This window comes from Toxotes jaculatrix, chromosome 9, assembly GCF_017976425.1.
Source record: "Toxotes jaculatrix isolate fToxJac2 chromosome 9, fToxJac2.pri, whole genome shotgun sequence".
Taxonomy (NCBI): Eukaryota; Metazoa; Chordata; class Actinopteri; family Toxotidae; genus Toxotes; species Toxotes jaculatrix.
In genome coordinates, this window is record NC_054402.1 from 18085915 (window position 1) to 18107740 (window position 21826).

Genomic DNA, 21826 nt, shown 5'->3' on the forward strand with positions numbered 1-21826 from the left:
GCATGCATACAGTCTTAAATACTGTCATGACAGCCACTGTTGCATATAAAAGAACATGAATACAGTTGCAGGGTACACACATTGAATTTGAATGTAATATGAGTCTGATTGGGTGCAGCAGTAGAGGTTGGATGCTCTTAGAGTTCTTTATCTAACCCTGACCTCCGACCTCTCTGTGGAAGAGCTGCCAAAAAAATTGTGTAGAAATCTCCTTCTGGATAAATCTTTTTGTTTTTTTATCATTAACATCAGCTGGCATGTTATGGATATTCATGTACCACTGTAATTAAGCCCTGCAGTGTTCAAGGCTGAGAGCCGCCACTGTGTGAAGCTGTCAGTGCTACAGCAGCAGGCTCAGAGACGAACATGCTCTCTGTGTTTTCATAGGTCAGTCTGCTGACTGTAGCACCCAGTTGCTATGCAGCGAGTTGACCTATGGCTGTACTAACCTTTTTTGCCTCCATTTTCTACCAAGCGGAGAACAAACACTGTGGCTGCTGCAACTCAACTGACTCAACTCTCAGTAGCACATCGAACTCCACATTTATATTATGTTCTAATATAAATACATATATTTTTGAGAAACATATTCAAACTAAAGAAAACTACAAGCCAAACAATCTGCTGTGCCATACAGCAAAAAGTGTGGGTAATAAATTGGAACTGCATTTGCTCATGATATGCTTGTGCTGTATCTAGTGGACTCCATTATAACAATAAGAGTCTTTCAGAGTCAAAGAGATGGCCTACCACAAACAGGTTAGAGTGGGATGATATGATATATCAGTAATCCAATCAGCACTCTTGTTGCACTGAACAACAGTGCAGCTCTTCTTCCCTTCTCTCGTTCCACACCACTGTATGTACGTGCTCTCTATGGTATGGTGTGGTATGGTATTGTAGGTGGGACAGTAAGCGATGCACATGTGTCAGTGCTGCAGGAGTTTATAAACCCAGTCAAGCCTGGAGTTGTGGCCTACATTTTACTGGTGTGTGTATACACAGTTTGCACCCACTTAAGGAAGATTAGATAAATGAAGATTAGAGGAATGTTGAAGTGTATTTCCACACTGATCAGACCCTTCTGCCACTGGACAAGTGGCCTGTATATAAGACGTAGTTTTGTAGGTTTGCATCTTGTAGTGATGTGGGAGATGAGGGAGTGTGAGAAGTAAACTGAGAGTACATGCATCGTTTCAGATTCATTGGTCTTTGTAGTCAGTTGTATCATCTACCAAAGCAGAGGAGTGTGTGTGTGTGTGTGTGTGTGTGTGTGTGTGTGTGTGTGAGAGAGAGAGAGAGAGAGAGAGAGAGAGAGAGAGAGAGAGAGAGAGAGAGAGAGAGAGAGAGAGAGAGAGAGCACAACCACAAGTTGAACATGGTTGTGTACATAGTAAGCAAAATGGGATACAACATGTTTTTTCACTCAATAACTATGGTTCATGGTTCCCTTTTGTGTTATATTCACACTGACCCTATGCATCTTCTCTTATAGCTACACTAAACTTTTTAAATAGCACACTATTTTATATGTTTTCATTAAATAAGTTAAGTTCATTAAATATTTATTTTCTTTGGTTTTGCACTATTTATTGCACTTGATTTTTTTTGTTTTTACTCCAGCCCTTTGGTATCTGGTGTTCTGGTGATATATAATGATATATATGCTGATGCAAATATCAGTATTCAAGAGTTTAATGAATACAATAATGATATACTGGCTGACTGTCAATTTATTTATCAGCTAACATACACACTAATACTGATATGTCAACAGTAAACTCATATTTATCTGTCTAGCTCTAATGAATACTGCAGATGATATCAAGCTGGCATGTTTCAATGAAAATGCCTACAAGACATCAAATGTGTGCACAGTTCTCTTTCTACACTCTGTCCATTTACTCCTGAATTACATTTCTCTTGGAGCATCATATAAAACCTCTAAGTCATTCATGATTCAGTTAGCATTGACGTGTCATCTTCACAGCTCGAATAATTCACATTACAGGAAACAGCTGTAAGTTCTTTGGGCCCGTGATAGTACTCTGTGTGCTGTCCTTCCCCTGCTGCCATTGGCTGCTCAGGCATTACAGGCAGGCTCAGTGGCGCGCTTGTCACTCATCAACAGATCACATTTCATGCCCTTTAAACCCCAAACTGTACTCGTACACTCAAGATGCTTTCTGTAAAAGTGTACTTACTCGCATGAGCGGTTTGAAAAAGGGAGACCATTACTGTGCTTGTGTTCGTCGGCACCATCGTGTCCATAGCTCAATGTGTGTGTGTAATTACACATTTGCCTTCATTTTTAAACAGCATGTTTATCATACATACTGTAGGTATATTTTATCACTTGAATTTGTGTTTGCAGTCACATGCTTGCATGCATCGTGTGTGATTGTTTGCTTGTGTGTGTGTGTGTGTGTGTGTGTGTGTGTGTGTGTTTGTTATGAGATGCTGGAACTCTTGAGTGCATTTCTGCCTCATTTAAATCCGTCAATACTTCAATTAGAAGCCGTCGAAGGGGCTCAAGGGAAGAGCAGTCTGCGTGTTTCTCTGCTTTATTTGCACTCTCTGCCTGTCTTTGCTTCTTACATTTCCAGCAATGAGAGAAAGATTAAAAAGATAAATAACACATTATTTGTTTCATTTTATACCCTTGTTCATTTGCTGGCAGCTGTGTGTGTCCTCAGAGTGTCTAAATCCCCCACTGCCACAACAAAGCGTACATTTATTTACCATTTACAGATCATTTTTTAGCTTCATTGAATCACCCCACTAACAAAATTGTTTTAATCCCAGATGAATATTAGAGTAATACATCATATTTTTAAATCATTATACATCAGTCTGCACTGATCCCGTGTGTTTCTGTGCATGGTGTGCTGTAAGTTTCTAAATCACATTGTTGGCACACTGAATCCTGTAAAGTGACAAAGGAGAATTGTTCTGCCTGTTGGATAACAGAGCCCTTTTTTGAGCTTTAGATAACTAGATATTTTTACTGTATGAAATGTTACAGAGGGACTCTGTAGTCTTATTTGTATGTTTATGTTGTGAAGATTCAAAAGAGTTTTTAAAATGGTGTATCTTTATTTACCTCCAAAACCAAAAACTGAAAGAAATGGATTAAATGGTATTAAATGGTTTGTCTGCTCTAACAACAGCTGCAAAAGCTAAGCTATAGCTATTGCTATTGTTTCAGAACCATGGACAGTGCCGTTTGTCTTGTGTAGGTGCTGCGATAGATGGAGTGGAGGAGATGGACAGACTATGTAGCTTAGAATAGAATATGAATATGTAGAATAGAAGAATGCGTAGCTTAGTTTGGTTTTTTAACCTGCTTTTGCTTTTCGTGGTAGTAAATGCAACTTTTGGCCCTAATTCCATTTTCCCCCATTGTAGCCAGAGACAGACAAAAGAGAAACAACAGGGAAGTTGCAGACTATAAACGGCTGTTTCTATGCGCCTCATCCTGTTGATTTGGAGTGATTATTGTGAATCCTTTGATTATGAAACATTAATAAACAATGTTTTGTTTGTGATGAGTTTAGTTTCCTTCCATGATGTTTTCTCTCCCCCTGACCCGCTGGAGCAGAACCGTCTGCTCTGTGTTCCTCCTGATTTACAAATTAAGTTCTGGTTACCAATGGGCTAACTGTTTTAGCTCTGCTTCCATCTGCAAGTGCTTAAACTGCTTCACCACCAAGGTTATTTTGATAACATGGAGTTAAGAAGTTCTACTTTCTATACAACAATGGCATGAGAAAGCCCACCGTTAGTTCAAATGGTGCTGGTAGCTTTATTATAAATAAATAATTTAGCCAATATTTACCCTCTGAGGATGCGTCTTCATAAGCGTGAAGCCTCCTCCACACTGCAGCGTCAGAAAGTCCACCTCTTTGTGTTTCTTGCCCCATGTTATTTGACCATTAACTCCCTCATACCTCCCGCTCCTCCTTTCTGCACCTTGCCGTCTTTGTTCCCTCTCTTTCCTCCCTCTCTACCTCCTCAGCTTTCTTTTTCTCCCTCGTCTCCCTTCTTCCCACTCACGCTTTCTCCTCTACCCGCCCGTGTTTTATTACCAGGCCCCTGTAATATCACTGGATATTAAAAAATATACATCAACCGAGCAATTATGGGCTATCAAAAAGAATAGGTTTAGCCTGGGGCCCTGCGAGTGCTGCGCGGTAGATGCATAGAGATGAGATGAGGAGGAAGCGAGCGGGTAGCCTCACCTAAGCTCAGTCCACTGAAGCACGACTGAGAACGGGGAAGATTGTGGAGCATTTCGGTTACTACAGTGTACTTCACATTCCTCATTCACACAAATCAGAACACACTGACACACAAGGTCACAGACAGATTGAAGCCTCTCCAAACTCAGATATATCTGTATTTGTTTATTTATATACAGGAACATACTGTATATGCACCCACACAGACAAGCATGTGTTCATACATACAAACATAAATGATGACTCTTCTCATGCACACATGATTTCATACAGAAACATGTACGCACAAAAACACACACACACAGCCCTGTGTGCTGTCATTGTGTGCCCTTTCTCGAGCTCTTCCAGTGAGCAAACACCAGCTTCGTCGATGTTAACTTGCACTGCCAAGGCCTCAGATTTAGATGGAGAAAATAGCCCCTGTTAAGGAGCAATAACATTTAGAGAAGGGGCTGAGGAGACTCTTTTAATAGGACTCACTTAAAATTCATAGTTGCTATGCAAAATAAATCAGCGATTTCCTGCGCGGGGGCAGTGGGAAAGGGGATGATGGTGTGGGGAGCGAGGGAGAGGGACGGGCTGCGAGTGAATAAGAAATGAGGTTTAAATGTTGGAAGTCCCAAGTCTGACACATTCTATCATGTCGAGGGTGGGTGGGGGTTGAGGGTGCACGTACTCACACTTGCGCGTGCGAACACACACGCGGGCCTATGCGCACATCCGTACATGCACATACACACATGCAAGTAGCTCCTTTATTTGGATTATTCTTGGCTGCTTCAAACAAGCAAATGTACTGTGAGAAAAACGGCACAGAAACATGTTGAAGGAGTCTGTCTGTATGTGTTTGTTTGTGTGGGGGGTTAGAGGGATTTGTGTTTGTTTGTGTGTGTGTGTTTGTGTGAGTTGTTAATTCTCTTGATTTTAATTTCCAGTGTATAAATTAGAGCCCGAACTGATCCAGCACTGTGGCCGATATTATTGGCAGATTTTAGCTTATGGCGGATATACTGGTAAAAGCACAGAGACATTTCTGAAACATGTTACAGGTATTGTTGCAATTAAATATTTTGTTTCACAGAGAGCATTGACATGGTCTGCCAGTCCATTACTTTGATGCAATAAGTTTTGGATGGACTGTCAGAATGTCTTGTACAGACATTCATGGTGTCCAGATGATGTATCCCTTTGACTTTGCTGACTTTTCATCTAATGCCACCATGAGGTTGACATTTGTCGTTTTAAGTGAAATGACTCGACAAGAATTTGGAGGTATTGAGATTAAATTTGGTACATGTGCATTTTCCCCTGAGGATAAATTGTAATAAATTATAATAACCTTTGTGACCGCTTAACCTGTAATCACCAGTCCAAATTCTTATATGTCTGCCGCAAAGCTAATGTTAGCTTGCTAACAAACACTAAGCTGAGATGAACATGGTAAACTTTATGCCTGCTCAGCATCAGTCCTCTAACACTGATATTGTTAGCATGCTAGCATGCTGACGTTACCATTACCATCCAATTACAGCCTCACAGAGCTGCTTGCACGGCTGTAGACTCTTGGTCTTGTTTTAAACTCTCAAATATAGATCACTCAGTATCTGGCATAAAAACTGGTCAGTGTAGCTACATGTATACACTGTATGCACTAGTGACATGATAAATAACAAAAAATATTCTGAAGTATTTTTCAGCCTGGCTACACTACAGCATGGGTGAGGTTTAACACATCAGGGCAATTCAAACACTGTCATGCAAAATTGCCATTCACACAAGTACGGTATAATAAATGATTAATTATAATTTCAAGTACTTGACTTTAATAGTCAGTAATTGACTTGTGATTGTCTAACCTTCCTAGTACTCGTAGCATGAGCAACCTGTACCAGTCTGGAGCCTTTGTGAAGCCAAAACAAATGATTACAAAGTTATCTACAAATACTGTTTGACCCAGGGGAATACTGTATGTGTGGGGAGGCATGTGTGGATTTCTAAACCTTGTTTGTGTGTCATTGCTTCTGTTTTTGTTTGCCTTTGTTGCATCCCTATGATTTTTTATCTTGTCAGTGTGTCTACACTTGCATACTGTACATGCGTGCAAGGCCGGCACCTCTGTATTTGTCTTTATTTGTGTATTTCTGAATGTGCAATGTGTGTGTGTGTGTTTTTATTCGTGCATGTGGGTATATGTTCGAATGCGAGTGTGTCTGTGTGAGACAACAGCACGGCCAGCAGACTTGTCTGCTGTGTATGAATAATCAAAGTGGTCTCTCTCATCATTAAATCATCACTGTCCTGGTGGGAGCCTGAGGAGGGAGATGGAGTGAGAGAGCGAGGGAGAGAGAGAGGGATCATAGTTAGCGCTGCAGGGGTACATGCTCTCTCTCTCCTCCATCGTGTAGTGTGGCTGAGATGTGTCATGAGCACAAGTCTTTTCTGCTCTCTGTGCTCGCCCACTTAGCTCCCCCAGACACAGCCGCTCTCATGCACACACTTTCATACATATGCACTCAAAGTAAAACACTCATACACATGCACGCAGACACATTATTCAGGAGTGTACAGACATTCACACAGTGACTCAAACACACACACTGCATCTTTTCTCGGAAGAGAAGGCCTCCAACCACCGCTGCACTGGTATCTGCCACATGTAGCTGCCATTGCTGTCCTTTTCAGTGACACAGTGTTCACCCCAGCATGTTTATTTTAGAGATACTGAAAACCACGACAAAATATCTGCTCCTAAAAACTGGTCCATCTAATGTAAATGAAGATTAATCAATATTCTAAAGCTGCTCTAATCAATATTTCTACATAAATTATGTAACTAATTATAAGGTATGTGTAGTGTGAAACGGTTACTTGTAGTAGCAAATTCACTGAGAACCTGACTGCAGTTCCTCTCAGCTCTGCAGAGAGTTTTAGCATCTTTCAGCTCATTGTTTTGGTTTTCTTTACTGTTTCGCTTCATGCTCACTGTGTCATTTCCAGCTGCAGCCAGATTTTTTCAGTTTAAAAAGCTCCAAAAACTCACTGTACACTATCTGCCCAACGGTAAATCAGCAGACAGACAACGTTAGCTGTTAGCTGCTGAACATAGTGGAGCATGTATCAGCTGAAGGCCTAAATATTTCAGCAGCATCAGCAGTTGGTCAAAATCAAACCGGAGAGAATCTTGGACTCAGATTCAACAGGTTGACACAAACATGACTCCAAATGAATGGATCTGTCGAAACCTAGAATGATAATATGTCAGTGTTGTGGCAATAGCCTGATTCTACTGCCCCCAAGCGGCCAAAACATAAATTATAGCATCAAATAAAAGAGGTAAAATCGTAGTAAACTGAATATTTTGGGATATTGGACTGTTGGTCAGATAAAAGAACCACTTTCTGCTCTGAGAAATGGTGATACATGTTTTTCATTGTATTCATTGCATTTTATAAATAAAACAATATCCAGGGATAGATCAAATTATGCAATTAATCAGAAAACCAATCAACAGAATAACTGATAACAATATATTTAATGGTTTGTTTTCTAACAAATAAATTGCTGCATTGCTGTAATTTTACTTTATTTTACATTGTTCTAATGAGAACTTAATTGGATTTGTTGATGTTAAATATGTTTCAAAGTTTCTTTGATACTACAGTCTCTATATTTTCCTGGTCCATTTCAGAGTGCTTGTTGCACACTGGTGAATGATGTCTTGCCTGAAATAAAATAACAAAGGTTGCATTTCATGCATGGAGCTTTGAATGGATAATCATGATCAATTGCTCTTACAAATTTAATTGTACTTGGCCTGTCTGAGGTTGGCTTTTTTAAGCATTCACACAACTGGGAGAAAGCAGATCATCTGAATTGTTTTACCTGCATTACAACGTTGGTAATAATAATTATGATGATGTCCATAATGCCCACACTGATAAAGATTAGCATATTCATTCATTCTGCTCAGAACCGCAGAAGTTAATATGGTATAATCCAATTCGGGAGCTTCACACTTTAGAGATCATTATGCTGTGAATAGCACCTGAAAGTCTCTGTGAGTGTTATAATCAGGAGACGGATTCATGCAAGTGGAGAGAAAAGGACAGAATGAAATAAAGTGTGAGTATGAGAATAGTGTGAGTGTGAGTACAGACTTTGAGTAGTCTGGATGAGAGACATTCAGAGCAGATACTCATTCTGCTGAACCACATGCACATGCGCACACCACCTCACACATGGGCTAAATGTGTTGCTAATGAGCCTGGTGTGTGGTTACGGCATAGAGCCAGACCGACTCCACGCTCACACCGATGGGAGTTCAGTCAGGAGTCACCGCTTTTCTTCTCCTTTCTTCCACCTCATCCTCAGAAAGCAGCATGTTACCGTTCACTGTCGTTATCAAAGCAGGTACAGGCTTACCTGAAGGGCTCCTTTTGAATCTCAAAGTATTGTTGGAGACAAGCAGACTCAAACATGACTTCGTGATGGCCCCTGGAGTGTTGTCCCTTGAATAGTTACCATAATTGTCAGAGAAAAGAGAAAAGGAGTCTTACTCAGTATAACACGTGAAATATAGTCAGAGAATGCATCAGTGCTGCATTTTTTCAAAATGTAATTTGATTTCTTGTATTTTGGAATATAAAGATTAACACGTGGTACTATAAATGCAATTATTTATAAAGTAGTCATTTGGGGAAGTACCTACACTGTTAAAAATGTGATGTTTGAGATCACTTTACTGACAGTATACATGCATAAAATTGCTTAAAGATCCAGATATTTTAACTGATATCATTTTCTATTTTCTTTTCGTTTTCCCCTGTTCTTCCCTTGCTCGCCCTTCCTACTTTCTTCCCCTACCATTCTCCTCCTGTCTGTCTCCTCCATCCTCCAACCAGTCCCAGCCATGATCACGTCCTACCCCAACACCACTCTGGCCACACAGGGCGAGGAGAAGAGGATGAGCTGCATAGCTCACGGGGAGAAGCCTATCATGGTGCGCTGGGAGAAAGAAGAACGTATCATCAACCCTGAGACCAGTCGATACGTGGTCACCGTCAAAGAAGTGGCCGACGAAGTCATCTCTACGCTGGTGGTGGGTGCTCAGTTTCACCGTACATCAAAAGGCTTTTGAATCTAATTTTTGGAAAGCACACTGGCCTTCAGTCGTTTTTTTTTTTTTTTTTTTTTATCAGTTCAGACAGATGGAAAGCAGAGAAGAAAAGTATGGGAGGCAGGGCAGAGAAAATTCTTGCTGAAATACATTCACAAAATATTCAAGTAGAGCATGAAATATTAAAAAGCTACCTTCCAGTTCAATTTAATGGTGATTAAAACACAGTGTGAACGAGTACATGTGTAATGCAGTATTGTAAGATTGCAAGGAATATGCGCCTTGAGATAATTGAGTAGTTAAGTCTCCCACATGGTTTAGGATGGAGGGTTTTTCTCTCTCTCGTTTCACTGTTTTATCTCTTAGTGAAGGATGAATACACTGACACTGCTCATCCTCCCTTTTGAAAAATTACTTGGGATGAAACATAATTTTAGATTCCTAACTAATAGTCCGACTCTGTGCCCACCTGAAACCTTTGTGTGTGGTGCGTGTCTCTGTAGATTATGCCTACAGTTCGTGAGGACTCAGGGTTCTTCTCCTGTCATGCCATCAACTCCTTCGGCGAGGACCGAGGCATCATACAGCTGACAGTGCAAGGTAAGCTCCCCCTCACCTCAGACTCAGTGCAGCTCATGCTAGGAGCTTTCCTTTTTTTCAGTGGATATGTTTGGAGGAAGACAAAATTCACTCAGGGAGTAGTAAAGTTTTCAGTCATTTATTACTTGAGTCATTCATTTGTTAATTTAATTGCTACACCGCGTGACTTCTGCTCTTTGCAGACTTATCCATAATCTCTCACTGGGGAAATCACAGACAGAATAAAACCGATATATCTGTCTGGCCTGCCTGCCATCCAGTTCTATTTCAGGACTACCACCACAGAATACCTCTCTCCCACTGTCTCTGTCTGTTTCTCACACACTCTGGTGCGTTCACGTGTTTCCTCAGAACCACCCGACCCTCCAGAGGTGGAGATCCGGGAGGTTAAAGATCGAACCATAGCTCTCCGCTGGACCATGGGTTTCGATGGCAACAGCCCCATCACAGGATATGATATTGAATGCAAGAACAAATCAGGTAGACACAAACATAAATTCAATTAAAAAATAGTGAAATGTGGCCTCAGAGTGAACAAGAAAACCAGAAAGAAGAAAAAAAGAAATATCGTTATCCATTCCTGACAGTCTGTCCACTCGTTCTCTCTCTCTTTTTCCTCTAGCTTCTTGGCTATCAGCCCAGGTAACCAAAGATGTGTCACCGCAGCTTAACCAGGCCACTATTATTGACCTCCACCCTTCCTCCACTTACAACATCCGCATGGTCGCCAAGAACATAATCGGCAACAGCAACCCTAGCAACGAGCTCACCATCACTACTGATGAAGCAGGTTAGTGAGCTTCTCAGGAGCATGATACTAAGTCTTGTGAAAACCCTTACACCGTGGTGTTTTGTGTACAATATACAATTTTCAATCTACATTGCAATGATAAGTTTTCCCTAATTTGAGTAAGAGGGGGTAAGTAGTTAAACTATGGTACAGCTGGACAGTTTTCCCAAAATATACAGTAAATGAAAATGAAACTTCACTATCTCAAAATCACGCTCTATTAAAGTGTTAATTAGGCTATTTTGATATGTAACACTGGCGTCACAATTTTATTTTAATGTTTTCACTCTGCTCCATAGAGAATTGATACTTTGGTCAAATGCTGTGGATATAGTGTCCATTTCCTCCAGGCCCTCAAAACCTTTGAGTCATCTTTCAAGTAATTATTTTATGGTTGTTTTAAATGGAGACCATCATCTTTTTATATCTGGAGAAACAGATCAGCTCACTATTGCTTTTAGTCATCTCTATCAGTCTTCACTTATCTTCTATTGCTCATAATGATCCCCCCACAGGCACACCAGCACATTAAAAAGGCCCATTTTATCAGATTCATTGCTAAAATAAAGCCATAAACTTCAAATTAAATAAAACATGTATCATTTCCTACATTATTTTAAAGGTTAAAGTTGATGATGTTACAGGTTCTTTTTATTATTAAGTTGAGATAGAAACTGCAAGGTGCGGGAAAATGCATTCATAACTCAACAGCACCATCTAGTGAAACTGAAGGAGCTAAAACATCTTGCTCTCCATGGCAGATCATCTCTCCAGTTTAAACACAGACATGCAGTAATGTTGAATGATGTGCTTCATTTACAGCCCCTGATGGCCCTCCACAAGATGTCACTCTGGAGCCCACCTCCCCGCAGAGCATCAAAGTTTCCTGGAAGGTGCAGTCCACCTGTCATATCATGAGCTGAGGCATTAAAATAGATAGACTGCTTTATGACTTGTATTGCTTAAATCATCAAGAATGTAGCATTACAGTATTTCCATGCTGTCATTATTACATTATAGCCTTAGGGGTATGGTCTTCTAACCATGTTCTCATTTTGCAGCCTCCCCAGAAGCACCTACAGAACGGTGTGATCCGTGGCTACCAGGTGGGCTACAGGGAGTACAGCCCGGGTGGGAGCCACCAGTTCACCATCATCAGCGTAGACACAACAGGAGACACCACGGAGAGCATCGTGCTGGACAACCTGAAGAAGTTTACTCAGTACAGCGTGGTGGTACAAGCTGCAAACAGGGCAGGCACTGGGCCATCCTCACAGCAGGTGGTCACCAAAACTCTAGAGGATGGTAAGGAATGGGTTGAATTGATGTCTTACATACTGTAGCTGTTATATATTCATGGCTCCAAGTCCATTTCTACAACCTAGAGTAACCTTATATTTTTATTATGTACTAGATGCAGTATGAGTTTGTATGATGAACTGAATTATTTAATTTTGAACCAAATATGACCCCACACCCCTCACACTGTGGTCTTTTTTGATGTGATGAGTCTCAAAAAAGCTCAGGTATATTTTTGTGAAAAGGCTACCATCTACTGGACATTTTTTTTAACTACATCACATAAATAAATAGTTTTTTTGTCTCCCAGAAAATACTACCCTTTCTTCAAAATTATATGATTTATTTTTCTTTTTTCGTCTACATTTGACGTATTAATTTAGTTTTTAGGATCTTTTCACTTAGAACAATCAATTATGGAGTTGATACCTGGACTGATATCTCCTCTAGTTATTCTAAATTTTAAAAAAGGTTCTTTCAATAAAGAACTGTATCAGTTACACATCTTTATTGAAAGAACCTTTGTTATTTTATTTTTCATGAATCTAAACTAAGGTTCTTGACTTAATGGGGTCAGCACTTATTTGTTTTACTCTTTTATTCTTTTACTCAATGAAACACTCAACAAGCTTTCATTAAGCTTCTACTCCAATACTTACTCTCCCCATGTGTCTATGGTAGTGCCGTCTCGTCCTCCTGAAAATGTCCTGGCTGTGGCCAAGTCTCCAGAGGTCATCTCACTGTCCTGGATGCCACTGCCCAGAGAGGCTCTCAATGGAAATCTGCAGGGCTACAGGGTCATCTACTGGGCGAACCTGCCTGATGGAGGTATTGACATCCACACATCCAAACACCAGTATAATTTATTGATCAGTTTATTGGCAATTTAAGTCCATACTTTAAGTCGCCTGATTTGTTGTTAATGCTGTGTCTTTGTTTTTCATTGCTATTACTTGTTGTTGTGGTTCATCCACTAGGGGAGGCTGTGGTATTGTCATACTGTAAAACGTGTTGCAGAGGTGTTGTAATTTGAATAGTTCAAGCTGTGTGTGTGTTTTCTTTTTGTAATTTGTTTTGTCATGTTTTTCAAAATGTTCACATATAAGCAGTTATTTTCTAATAAGTGACCAAAAGCAGCTTTTTGGTCTCCGATAGTGTTACAGTTTCTCCCTGGAATTTGTCAACTGATTTACATATATAATTTAATAATATGTAGATAATTTACATACATAATTTGTGGCAAATTACAGTATGAGATGTTTTCCTAATGCTGATCAACCATAGGCATACAAAGTCTGCATTGCACAGAGGGAGTATTTGTGGTTCCTGTGTTCTTCACTTGGATGTATACCTTGCTTTATAGCAGTGATCCAACTTGCAGTCTGGCTGGTCTCCATCAATAATTCACAATGCAATAACTCCAGCCAGGACCATTGCCTCAGCTCTGAGTGACAGGACAAAAGAAGGATAGAGGAAAGGAGAACAAAAATCTGAGTGAAAATGAGAAGTAGAATCCCATAATAGCTGTTTTATTGGACTGAAACACGTCATTATGCAGAGGAGTGCTCAACATACATTATCTATACTATATAATCAGAAACAATATTTTCATAACAATGCTGAATTAACTGTTGTTGGTATTAGAGTTCATAATTATCACAATAAACAGCACCGTAGTCATTTGTGGTACCCAGGCTTATTAACTTATCTCCTCTTGTGTCAGAACTGGGAGAAATCAGGAATGTGACCACCAATCAGCCGTCTCTGGAGCTAGACGGGTTAGAGAAGTACACCAACTACAGCATCCAGGTCTTAGCCTTCACCAACGCTGGAGATGGTGTCCGCAGTGAACAGATCTACGTGCGCACAAAAGAGGATGGTATGGAAAACATTACCATACATCACAAGTTTGTACAGTTTAGTTGCTACTGAAAGACACTTAATGACTTGCAACATACTGCATACTCTATAGTATGTTCATCTGGGCCCCCTTGAACCCTACTGTGTTTTCTTCTTCCTCAGTCCCCGGTCCTCCAGCGGGGGTGAAGGCTGCAGCCTCCAGCAGCTCGGTGGTGTTTGTATCCTGGCTGCCTCCGCTCAAACTCAACGGCATCATCAGGAAATACATCGTCTTCTGCTCTAACCTGCATCCGATGGTAATAGCATTTGTATACCACAAGATTCTCAAGATAACTCTAATATTAAAACACAGTACACTTACTATTTTAAGTTAATACCTACAGTGGTGTTTATGCTGCAAATGTGTGCATGATGCTTTGAATTAAACCAGCTATTAAACCAGTTTATGAAGGGTCAGGATGGCAGTTCTTTGTTCACAACTGCACCTCCTCACTCTGGACAAAGCTGCTGCCCAATGATACATTAATCTTTCTCTCTCTCCACTTTACAGGTGATGAGTGAGTTCGAGGCGTCTCCAGATGCATACTTCTACAGGATCCCAAACCTGGCTCGGAACAGACAGTACAGTATCTGGGTGGTGGCTGTGACTGCTGCTGGTCATGGCAACAACAGTGAGAAAATTACAGTGGAGCCTCTGGCCAAAGGTACACCATCATAACTAAACTGGGCTGACAATTTCCCATCATAGTTTTTATATTCACATTGTTTTCCTGCAGTTCATCCTCATTTAAAGCCTAATTAATTAGCCAGAAGTTAACTGTCTTAGTAGAATTTCACAAAAAACATTGCTTGGCTTAATCTTACTACCAATGGCATATTGAATTTGATAGATATAAATTGTGGGCACAATTTGAAGGACACCTTTTTAGGTGACTAAAAAATGAGAAACATCAAGGATATGCCTCATACATTTATGCATGAGGCATATTTTTCCAAGGAGACATTTGAATGGATGTGTACACCTGTTTCCTCCATTCAGACCACCGACAAAGTTATGTGTTTGTATGTTTTTGTGTGTTTGTGTTGTTCTTAGCTCCAGCCAGGATCCTGACCTTCAATGGGACAGTGACCACTCCCTGGATGAAAGATATTGTTTTACCATGCAAGGCTGTTGGAGACCCTCCTCCTACCATCAAGTGGCTCAAGGGAAAGTAAGTCAAACACAAAGACTCATGTAGTACAGGTCAGCACAGATAGGATGTCACACTTTCAGTGATACCATGAAAATGCAGGGGTGTTTTTTTAATCATGAGAAATGTCTTAATTTCTTTTCTCTTTTTCTCCAGCACCAATGGGACTCCTACCCCTGTCCTGGTGGATGGTCGTCGTAGCGTCCATGGCAATGGCAGCTTCATCATCCGCACAGTGAAAGCAGAGGATTCTGGCAACTACAGCTGTGTGGCCAGCAACAACTGGGGGTCAGATGAGATCACACTTAACCTGCAGGTCCAAGGCAAGTAATCGCAGTAGAAAAGACACTACACAGTGATGCAGAACACAACACAGAACTCAATATCTCAACAGGAGTCTTATAGCTTTTAAACTATATATAAGAAGCCTTAATTTAGCAAAAAAAAAACTTCTGTTGCAGAGTAATGATGTTGTGGAGAGTTAAAGGTTTAAGTCTGGCATTGTTCTTTGTTTTTTATTAAGAGTAACTCCCCTGAAGAGACCAAACAAACAATTTACCTCACCTTACACAAACTGTTTGTGCCGCCAGAGCCTGATATATTTCCTGCCTCCATGTGAGAAAACTCTGTTGTGGTCCAAAAACTATTAAAAACACATGAAAAAGCCACAGTGGTGCATGGGGTGAAGTATTACTTCATCGCAACGAGAACAGTCAGATTGACTCAAGTTTTTCAGTATTTGGGCTTGGAAGCTAAACAGCTCTGTGGTTATATAACGTATGGCCTTGATGTATTTCATCAGATGCTGCACAGGCTTTTTAATATCTTTCTTGGCTACCAGACCTCTTAAGCTCAACAATTTATGCCCCCTTCTTTTACTGTAGCCGCCAAAAGTTTAGGTTAAAAAAAAAAACAAACTTCAAGAGTGAGTGGTCCAAGTGTCCCAAATGGGGCTGCCATATTTTACAGACTGGGGTTCAAATCTTGTCTAAGAGACTGAGGCAGTTTAATACAAATACTAAACCTGGTGATATATGATAAGCTAATATAATAATAATTTACTAATACCGTGCAGTCAAGTATCTGTTTGTCCTCATATCCGCAGTCCCTCCTGACCAGCCACGCCTCACAGTTACCAAGACTACCACCACATCAATCACATTGTCATGGATACCTGGAGACAACGGAGGGAGCTCCATCAGAGGTGAGAGTGACACACACACACACACACACACATATATATATATATGTATATATATATATGTACAAACAAATGAATTTGAAACAGCACAGTGGACACTTTCATCCCACCTACAAGTGATGTACTCATGCACTAATCTGCGTCAACTACATACATTATCTTTCATATAGAAACAATCACGTCCCTTCAGCTGCCTATGATAACCAATGTCACCTCCTCCTCTACTCGGGTCTAACATCCCTGTTCTTGTTCCTGTTTCTCATTATCTGCTGGTAAGGCTGAATACCCGAGTCCTAAAAGGTAGATTAAAAAGCAGCGGGGAAGATTAGGTCTGTTTAAGTGGAAGATTAAAGCGCTCCATCTTAGCGAAAGCACAATCACAGTGAGACTATTTGTGGTGATTTATCATTGTTTCTAATCATGGGGCTGCTGTCTTCAGAGTTGTAGTCACTATAAAAGCTGTCCACGAGAGCCTCTCTGTGATATTTGTTTTGCTTCCCTGCTCACAGCATCATCCATCACCAAAATACACACACCTCAGCTTACAATTGTCTATTTATAGCCAGGCTTGCGGCATGCTCTGAGGATGTTGGTTGGTCAGTCTGTGTGTCCTCAGTCTGTCACCCCAACACTTTAGTCCAGATAACTTTATCTGGATAACTACTGGATGTACTGCCATGAATTTCGGCGCTAATGGTGCCCAGAGGATGAATTTGAATGAAGTCAGTGATCTCTGGCTTTTCATTTAGTGACACCAACAGGTCAAAGACTTTCTACATATTACTTACTTACTTACCTAAAACTAATGACTGGAGTTAGCAGCTCTAAAAGATCATGAAGGATTTCCTTGGGTTAGTTCTACTATTTGTACTATAAGTTGTACGAAAGGAAGACTTGTGTACGCATTTACCAAATAAACAATAAACATTTAGGAGCTCTTACCTTTATTAATGGGCTTCAGCTAAGGGGAGACATCTATGGCTGTTTGCTTTCCACTCTCACTGCTTTCATACTATTCAGCTCCAAGACAGAAAGGTTGGAATAAATACATTGGAAAAATACTTTTCCACTCATAATTACCACTTAGATTTTGATCGATGTAGTATTTAGAAGTCAGAAACCAGTAAATGTTGTCTCATATCCACTAAGAATGAAAAATGTATCCATATAGAGATTTCTACAGAGCGAATAACAGACATGTCAAGGTATCTACTGTCTATCCAAATGTATTATACAATAGGAAACAAGTATATAATTTATATGTGAATAACATATTTTGTTCTGTAGAATTACTTTTCAAAGCTGCCCCCTTCCATGTTTTTCTTCTTCTCTCACCGTCATCTTTCTCCTTGCCAGGTTACATCCTGCAGTACTCAGAAGACAACAGTGAGCAGTGGGGCAGTTTTCCCATCAGCCCCAGTGAGCGTTCATACCGTCTGGAGAACCTCAAGTGCGGTACCTGGTACAAATTCACCCTGACGGCCCAGAATGCAGTGGGGCCAGGGCGCATCAGTGAGATCATTGAAGCTAAGACCCATGGGAAAGGTAGGGACTGTTACACTAGAGAAGAGTGTTGAGTTTTAGGATCAGTCCAAATGCAGTGCTGTGATAATGACTAATCACACAGACTGAGATGATTCAAAGGAGCTTCATTTGGGGGTCATGTTCCCATAACTACGTTACAATTCATCTGTAATAACTCTAGATGATCCAAAAACTCATAACCCAAAGCTCCCCTAAAACCCACTGAATAAAATACTGAAAAAAATATTTTACTTTTATTCACCTGTAAATGTTATGATGTTGAAAGTTTGTGCCAAACTGTGAATTTGAACTGTGACCTGATCACATCTACCATCTCCTCAGAGCCCCAGTTTGCCAAAGAACACGAACTCTTCACCAGCATCAACTCCACCAGGGCCAGGCTCAACCTGGTTGGCTGGAACAACGGCGGCTGTCCAATCACCTCCTTCGTACTGGAGTACCGAGCAGTGGACTCGGCCACCTGGACCACAGCCCAGCGCACATCGCTGACCAAGAGCTACATCCTGTACGACTTGCAGGAGGCGACCTGGTACGAGCTGCAGATGAAGGTCACCAACAGCGCCGGCTCAGCAGAAAAGAGGGTCAACTTCGCTACTCTCAATGCTGATGGAAGTGAGTTTGGATTAAACTGTTTGCCCCAGAGTTGCACTGATATCGGGGATCGTGGGATCAGGATTGAAGTGATACTGACGCTGATTATATAAGAAGCTGACAAAATGTTATAAGACATACCTACAAACTGAAAATGTAGCCGAACATGTCAGTTTATTTAGTTTACAGATAATGTTATATGGAACAGGAAATTAGTTTAAAGACCAATCACAAGGGTTTGGAGGCCAAAGTCTTGTTTCTTCTTGTTTTTATGTTCTTTAACGTCAGATCTCATCCATCTTAAGGTGTTATGAAACAGGGTTACACTAGCTGTCCAACCAAGTTTTGAGAGCATAGGAGCGAAATTAGACACAGCTTGAGACAGAAAGTACTATTTGCCTCTTGCTATTAACAATAGCATCATTACATTAAAACAGTTTTGCACCCTCTATTGCAACCGTTACTACAATAGTATTTCAACATCATGTGCCATTCTGCAGTTCTGCCAACAGTACAGTATGTGCTTTAAGATTATTTGTGAGTCATACTCTTTTGTCAGCCTTTGAACAAATTGACAGGTATCCTGATGAACTGGGACTTCAGATTCTCCACGGGCTGTGGTGTAGCTTTATTTGCCACAGGCTACAGATTGTGTCAGTCATACACAAAGGAAATGTATAAGCTGTAGAGAAGGATAGGAGGTGGTGAGAGCTCTGTGCTGCGCTCCAGACTATTCATTAATTTTCTTTGAAGGGTTTTGCTGAGACGTGTAAGCAGCCTGTCAGGATGTTATGTGTGTGTTTACGTGTGTGTGTGTGTGTGTGAGAGAGAGAGAGAGAGAGAGAATGCTATTGTCAGTTTAATAGTGGTTCTTTAGCTCAGCTCAGCTGCTGAGCAGAAGCCCAGGGGACTGGCAGCACATACTCGTTCTCCTATGAACCTGGTACCCCAGCCTCGATCAGCTGCTGACTTTTCTACTGTGGCCAAATAGAAAAACATATTATAATCGTGAATTTTAAGGAAAAGGCAGGCACTAGGGAACTTTTACAAATTTCAAGGCAGCTAGAGAGCCTTTTCCTGTTGACAACATCATAGTCAGTAAAGCAGGGTTGGGTTTGAATCCACTGACCAGCTAGGAGTTGTGTTTTCTCCCACCTTCTCTGAAGGTCAGGTGAACTGGAAATTTCCTGTAGATGTGTGTTCATCTGTCTGTATGTTATGTGTAGGACCTCTCTGCAGTGAACCCAGTGTGTTCTGGGAAGGGCTCCAGACTGCTGTGACCTTGTTCAGAAAATGGATGGATGGATGACTTATGATAATATCAATAATATTATGTCACATAACAAAGCTTGAGTAATTAGGTAATAAAAGACCTCAACTACTTTTCTAATGTGTTCACAACAGTCAGAATTGATTTTCAAATAGTTGTAACTATTTGAAACTGTAGCATAAGGGATTCCTAGTACAAAAGGTACAGTGAAGTTTGCACATAAGTAGTATAAATGCAGAAAATCTGTATTCACCCTTAAATGCGAAGCATTTTTCATCCCTATGATCTTTAACAGTGTTGCATATAAATTTTATACAAATTAAGAAAAGAAGATGCAATACCTGAGTCTTGGTGTTTGATTATTTATTCCTCCTACAATAAATTTCTGAATGTGTTTATTCCCTTCAAGGTACCATCCCTCCCTTGCTGAAAACAGGAGATCCCATCTCAGACAACATGTCAGGCAGCGGAGGTCTGAAGATGGTGGTGACCATCACCTCTATTCTTGTCGTGGCCGTGCTGGTCTTTATCATGCTAATGGTGCTAAAGAGGAGACGGAGGGAGCAGAGGCTCAAGAGACTCAGAGGTAAGTTGTAGAATATGGTTTACTGTGCACATACTGGATTTATTAAAGATCAACTTCACGTTATCAGAATTATAAATTGTTCCAGAGGTTCACCCACATCTGGTTTTCATGTACCGTGTACACATTTTTCAGTCCTTAAGCCTGAACACATACTATGTGCACACATATTGACACACCTACACACTCAGTTCATTCAGTTCATAAACCTAACATGCCCCGTGTGCAAACATGCTCGCCAACACACCCATAAGCACATAAGTGAAAGACAAGCAACACATTCATAGCATCATATAATTAAAATCTTTTGATGTTCATGTGCAGCTGAACCAGTTTAACTGTGTTAAACCAAACCTGAGTGTTAAACTTTGCTTTTGTGATTAAGAAACTTCAGTGTTTGTCTCCTCAGGTCAAACACCTCCATGTTCATATTTCCAGCTCTCGTAACATGCTTTCACTGCCTTTTTGTTAGAGCAGTTGTCAGTGATTGTACAGTATTTCCACTGCTGTAGCTTATCAACTAGGACAGTACTATTATGGTATTAACTACGTCTCTGCTGACTTCACAGATGCCAAAAGCCTGGCAGAAATGCTGATGAGGTATGTATACTTAATTTTAATTTATGCTCGCTGCTTCCCTCTAAGCAGTGGACATAAATCACAGTGTAACCCAGAGTTACGGTACCTATCAGTAAAAATCAAATATATTGCACAGAGGATATGCTGTCCCTCTTGCCTTCTTAAAGCTACTTATCAACTTAAATGGAATTGAATTAGCATTTCTGCGATACAATGCAAAATCACACAGCTGAAAAGTAATGATTTTTTCTCATTAATCTCCTCAGTAAGAACACACGGACGCCAGACACAGTGAACAAGCAGCAGCAGACGTTAAGAATGCACATCGACATCCCCAGAGCCCAGCTCCTCATCGAGGAGAGGGACACCATGGAGACAATCGGTACGATTCTTGAAATGAGACTTTGTGCTCATCATTCACCATGTGCATTAGTGCTTATGACTGAAATAATAGTTTTTTATCTCTCTCTTTGGTTGCCTCGTCTTTTCCTTTTTTTTCCTGCCTTACATCATTCTTGCTTCTTTCTACTTTCCTACTTTTCTCTCATAGATGACAGGTCCACTGTGCTGTTGACAGACAATGACTTTGGGGAGACAAATAAGCAAAAATCCTCCACAGTGACCCACACAGTCCACTACCAGTCTCTGTCCCAGGCCACTGGGCCACTGGTGGACGTGTCCGATGCCAGGCCTGGAACCAGTGAGTCCCACCACCGTCAGTGCTCAACATTTATTTCCTTCACTACTAATATTGCTACCATTCTGCTAGTCCTGGTGTTACTAACAATAACATAATGCTGAATGTTTTCCTTATTTGGTTTCTCTGCAGTCATGAATCTTACATTGCGAATTTTCCTCCTGAATCTGCATGGTTACCTTCCCATAGATGAATGTCACTGTAAAGGAAATTTGCCTCGGCTCCATAACATAGCATAATAATAGCATTCCACTGGACATTTAT

General features: G+C 40.7%; 1 protein-coding gene across 2 annotated transcripts in view; it reads left to right on the forward strand.

The window, feature by feature from the left end:
• dscamb (Down syndrome cell adhesion molecule b) overlaps positions 1-21826 on the forward strand; it is a 111188-nt gene that overhangs the window by 80944 nt on the left and 8418 nt on the right. The window contains exons 12-30 of one of the 2 annotated variants that reach the window (XM_041046825.1): positions 9143-9339; positions 9861-9957; positions 10309-10437; positions 10580-10747; positions 11570-11640; positions 11809-12052; positions 12728-12874; positions 13770-13925; positions 14069-14202; positions 14457-14610; positions 15000-15117; positions 15253-15419; positions 16202-16300; positions 17654-17842; positions 18164-18454; positions 20113-20289; positions 20856-20886; positions 21132-21247; positions 21416-21580. In XM_041046825.1, the coding sequence (XP_040902759.1) occupies positions 9143-9339; positions 9861-9957; positions 10309-10437; positions 10580-10747; positions 11570-11640; positions 11809-12052; positions 12728-12874; positions 13770-13925; positions 14069-14202; positions 14457-14610; positions 15000-15117; positions 15253-15419; positions 16202-16300; positions 17654-17842; positions 18164-18454; positions 20113-20289; positions 20856-20886; positions 21132-21247; positions 21416-21580 (2850 nt within the window). The remainder of the gene's footprint in view (positions 1-9142; positions 9340-9860; positions 9958-10308; positions 10438-10579; positions 10748-11569; positions 11641-11808; positions 12053-12727; positions 12875-13769; positions 13926-14068; positions 14203-14456; positions 14611-14999; positions 15118-15252; positions 15420-16201; positions 16301-17653; positions 17843-18163; positions 18455-20112; positions 20290-20855; positions 20887-21131; positions 21248-21415; positions 21581-21826) is intronic. The other variant, XM_041046826.1, reaches the window with a different exon arrangement.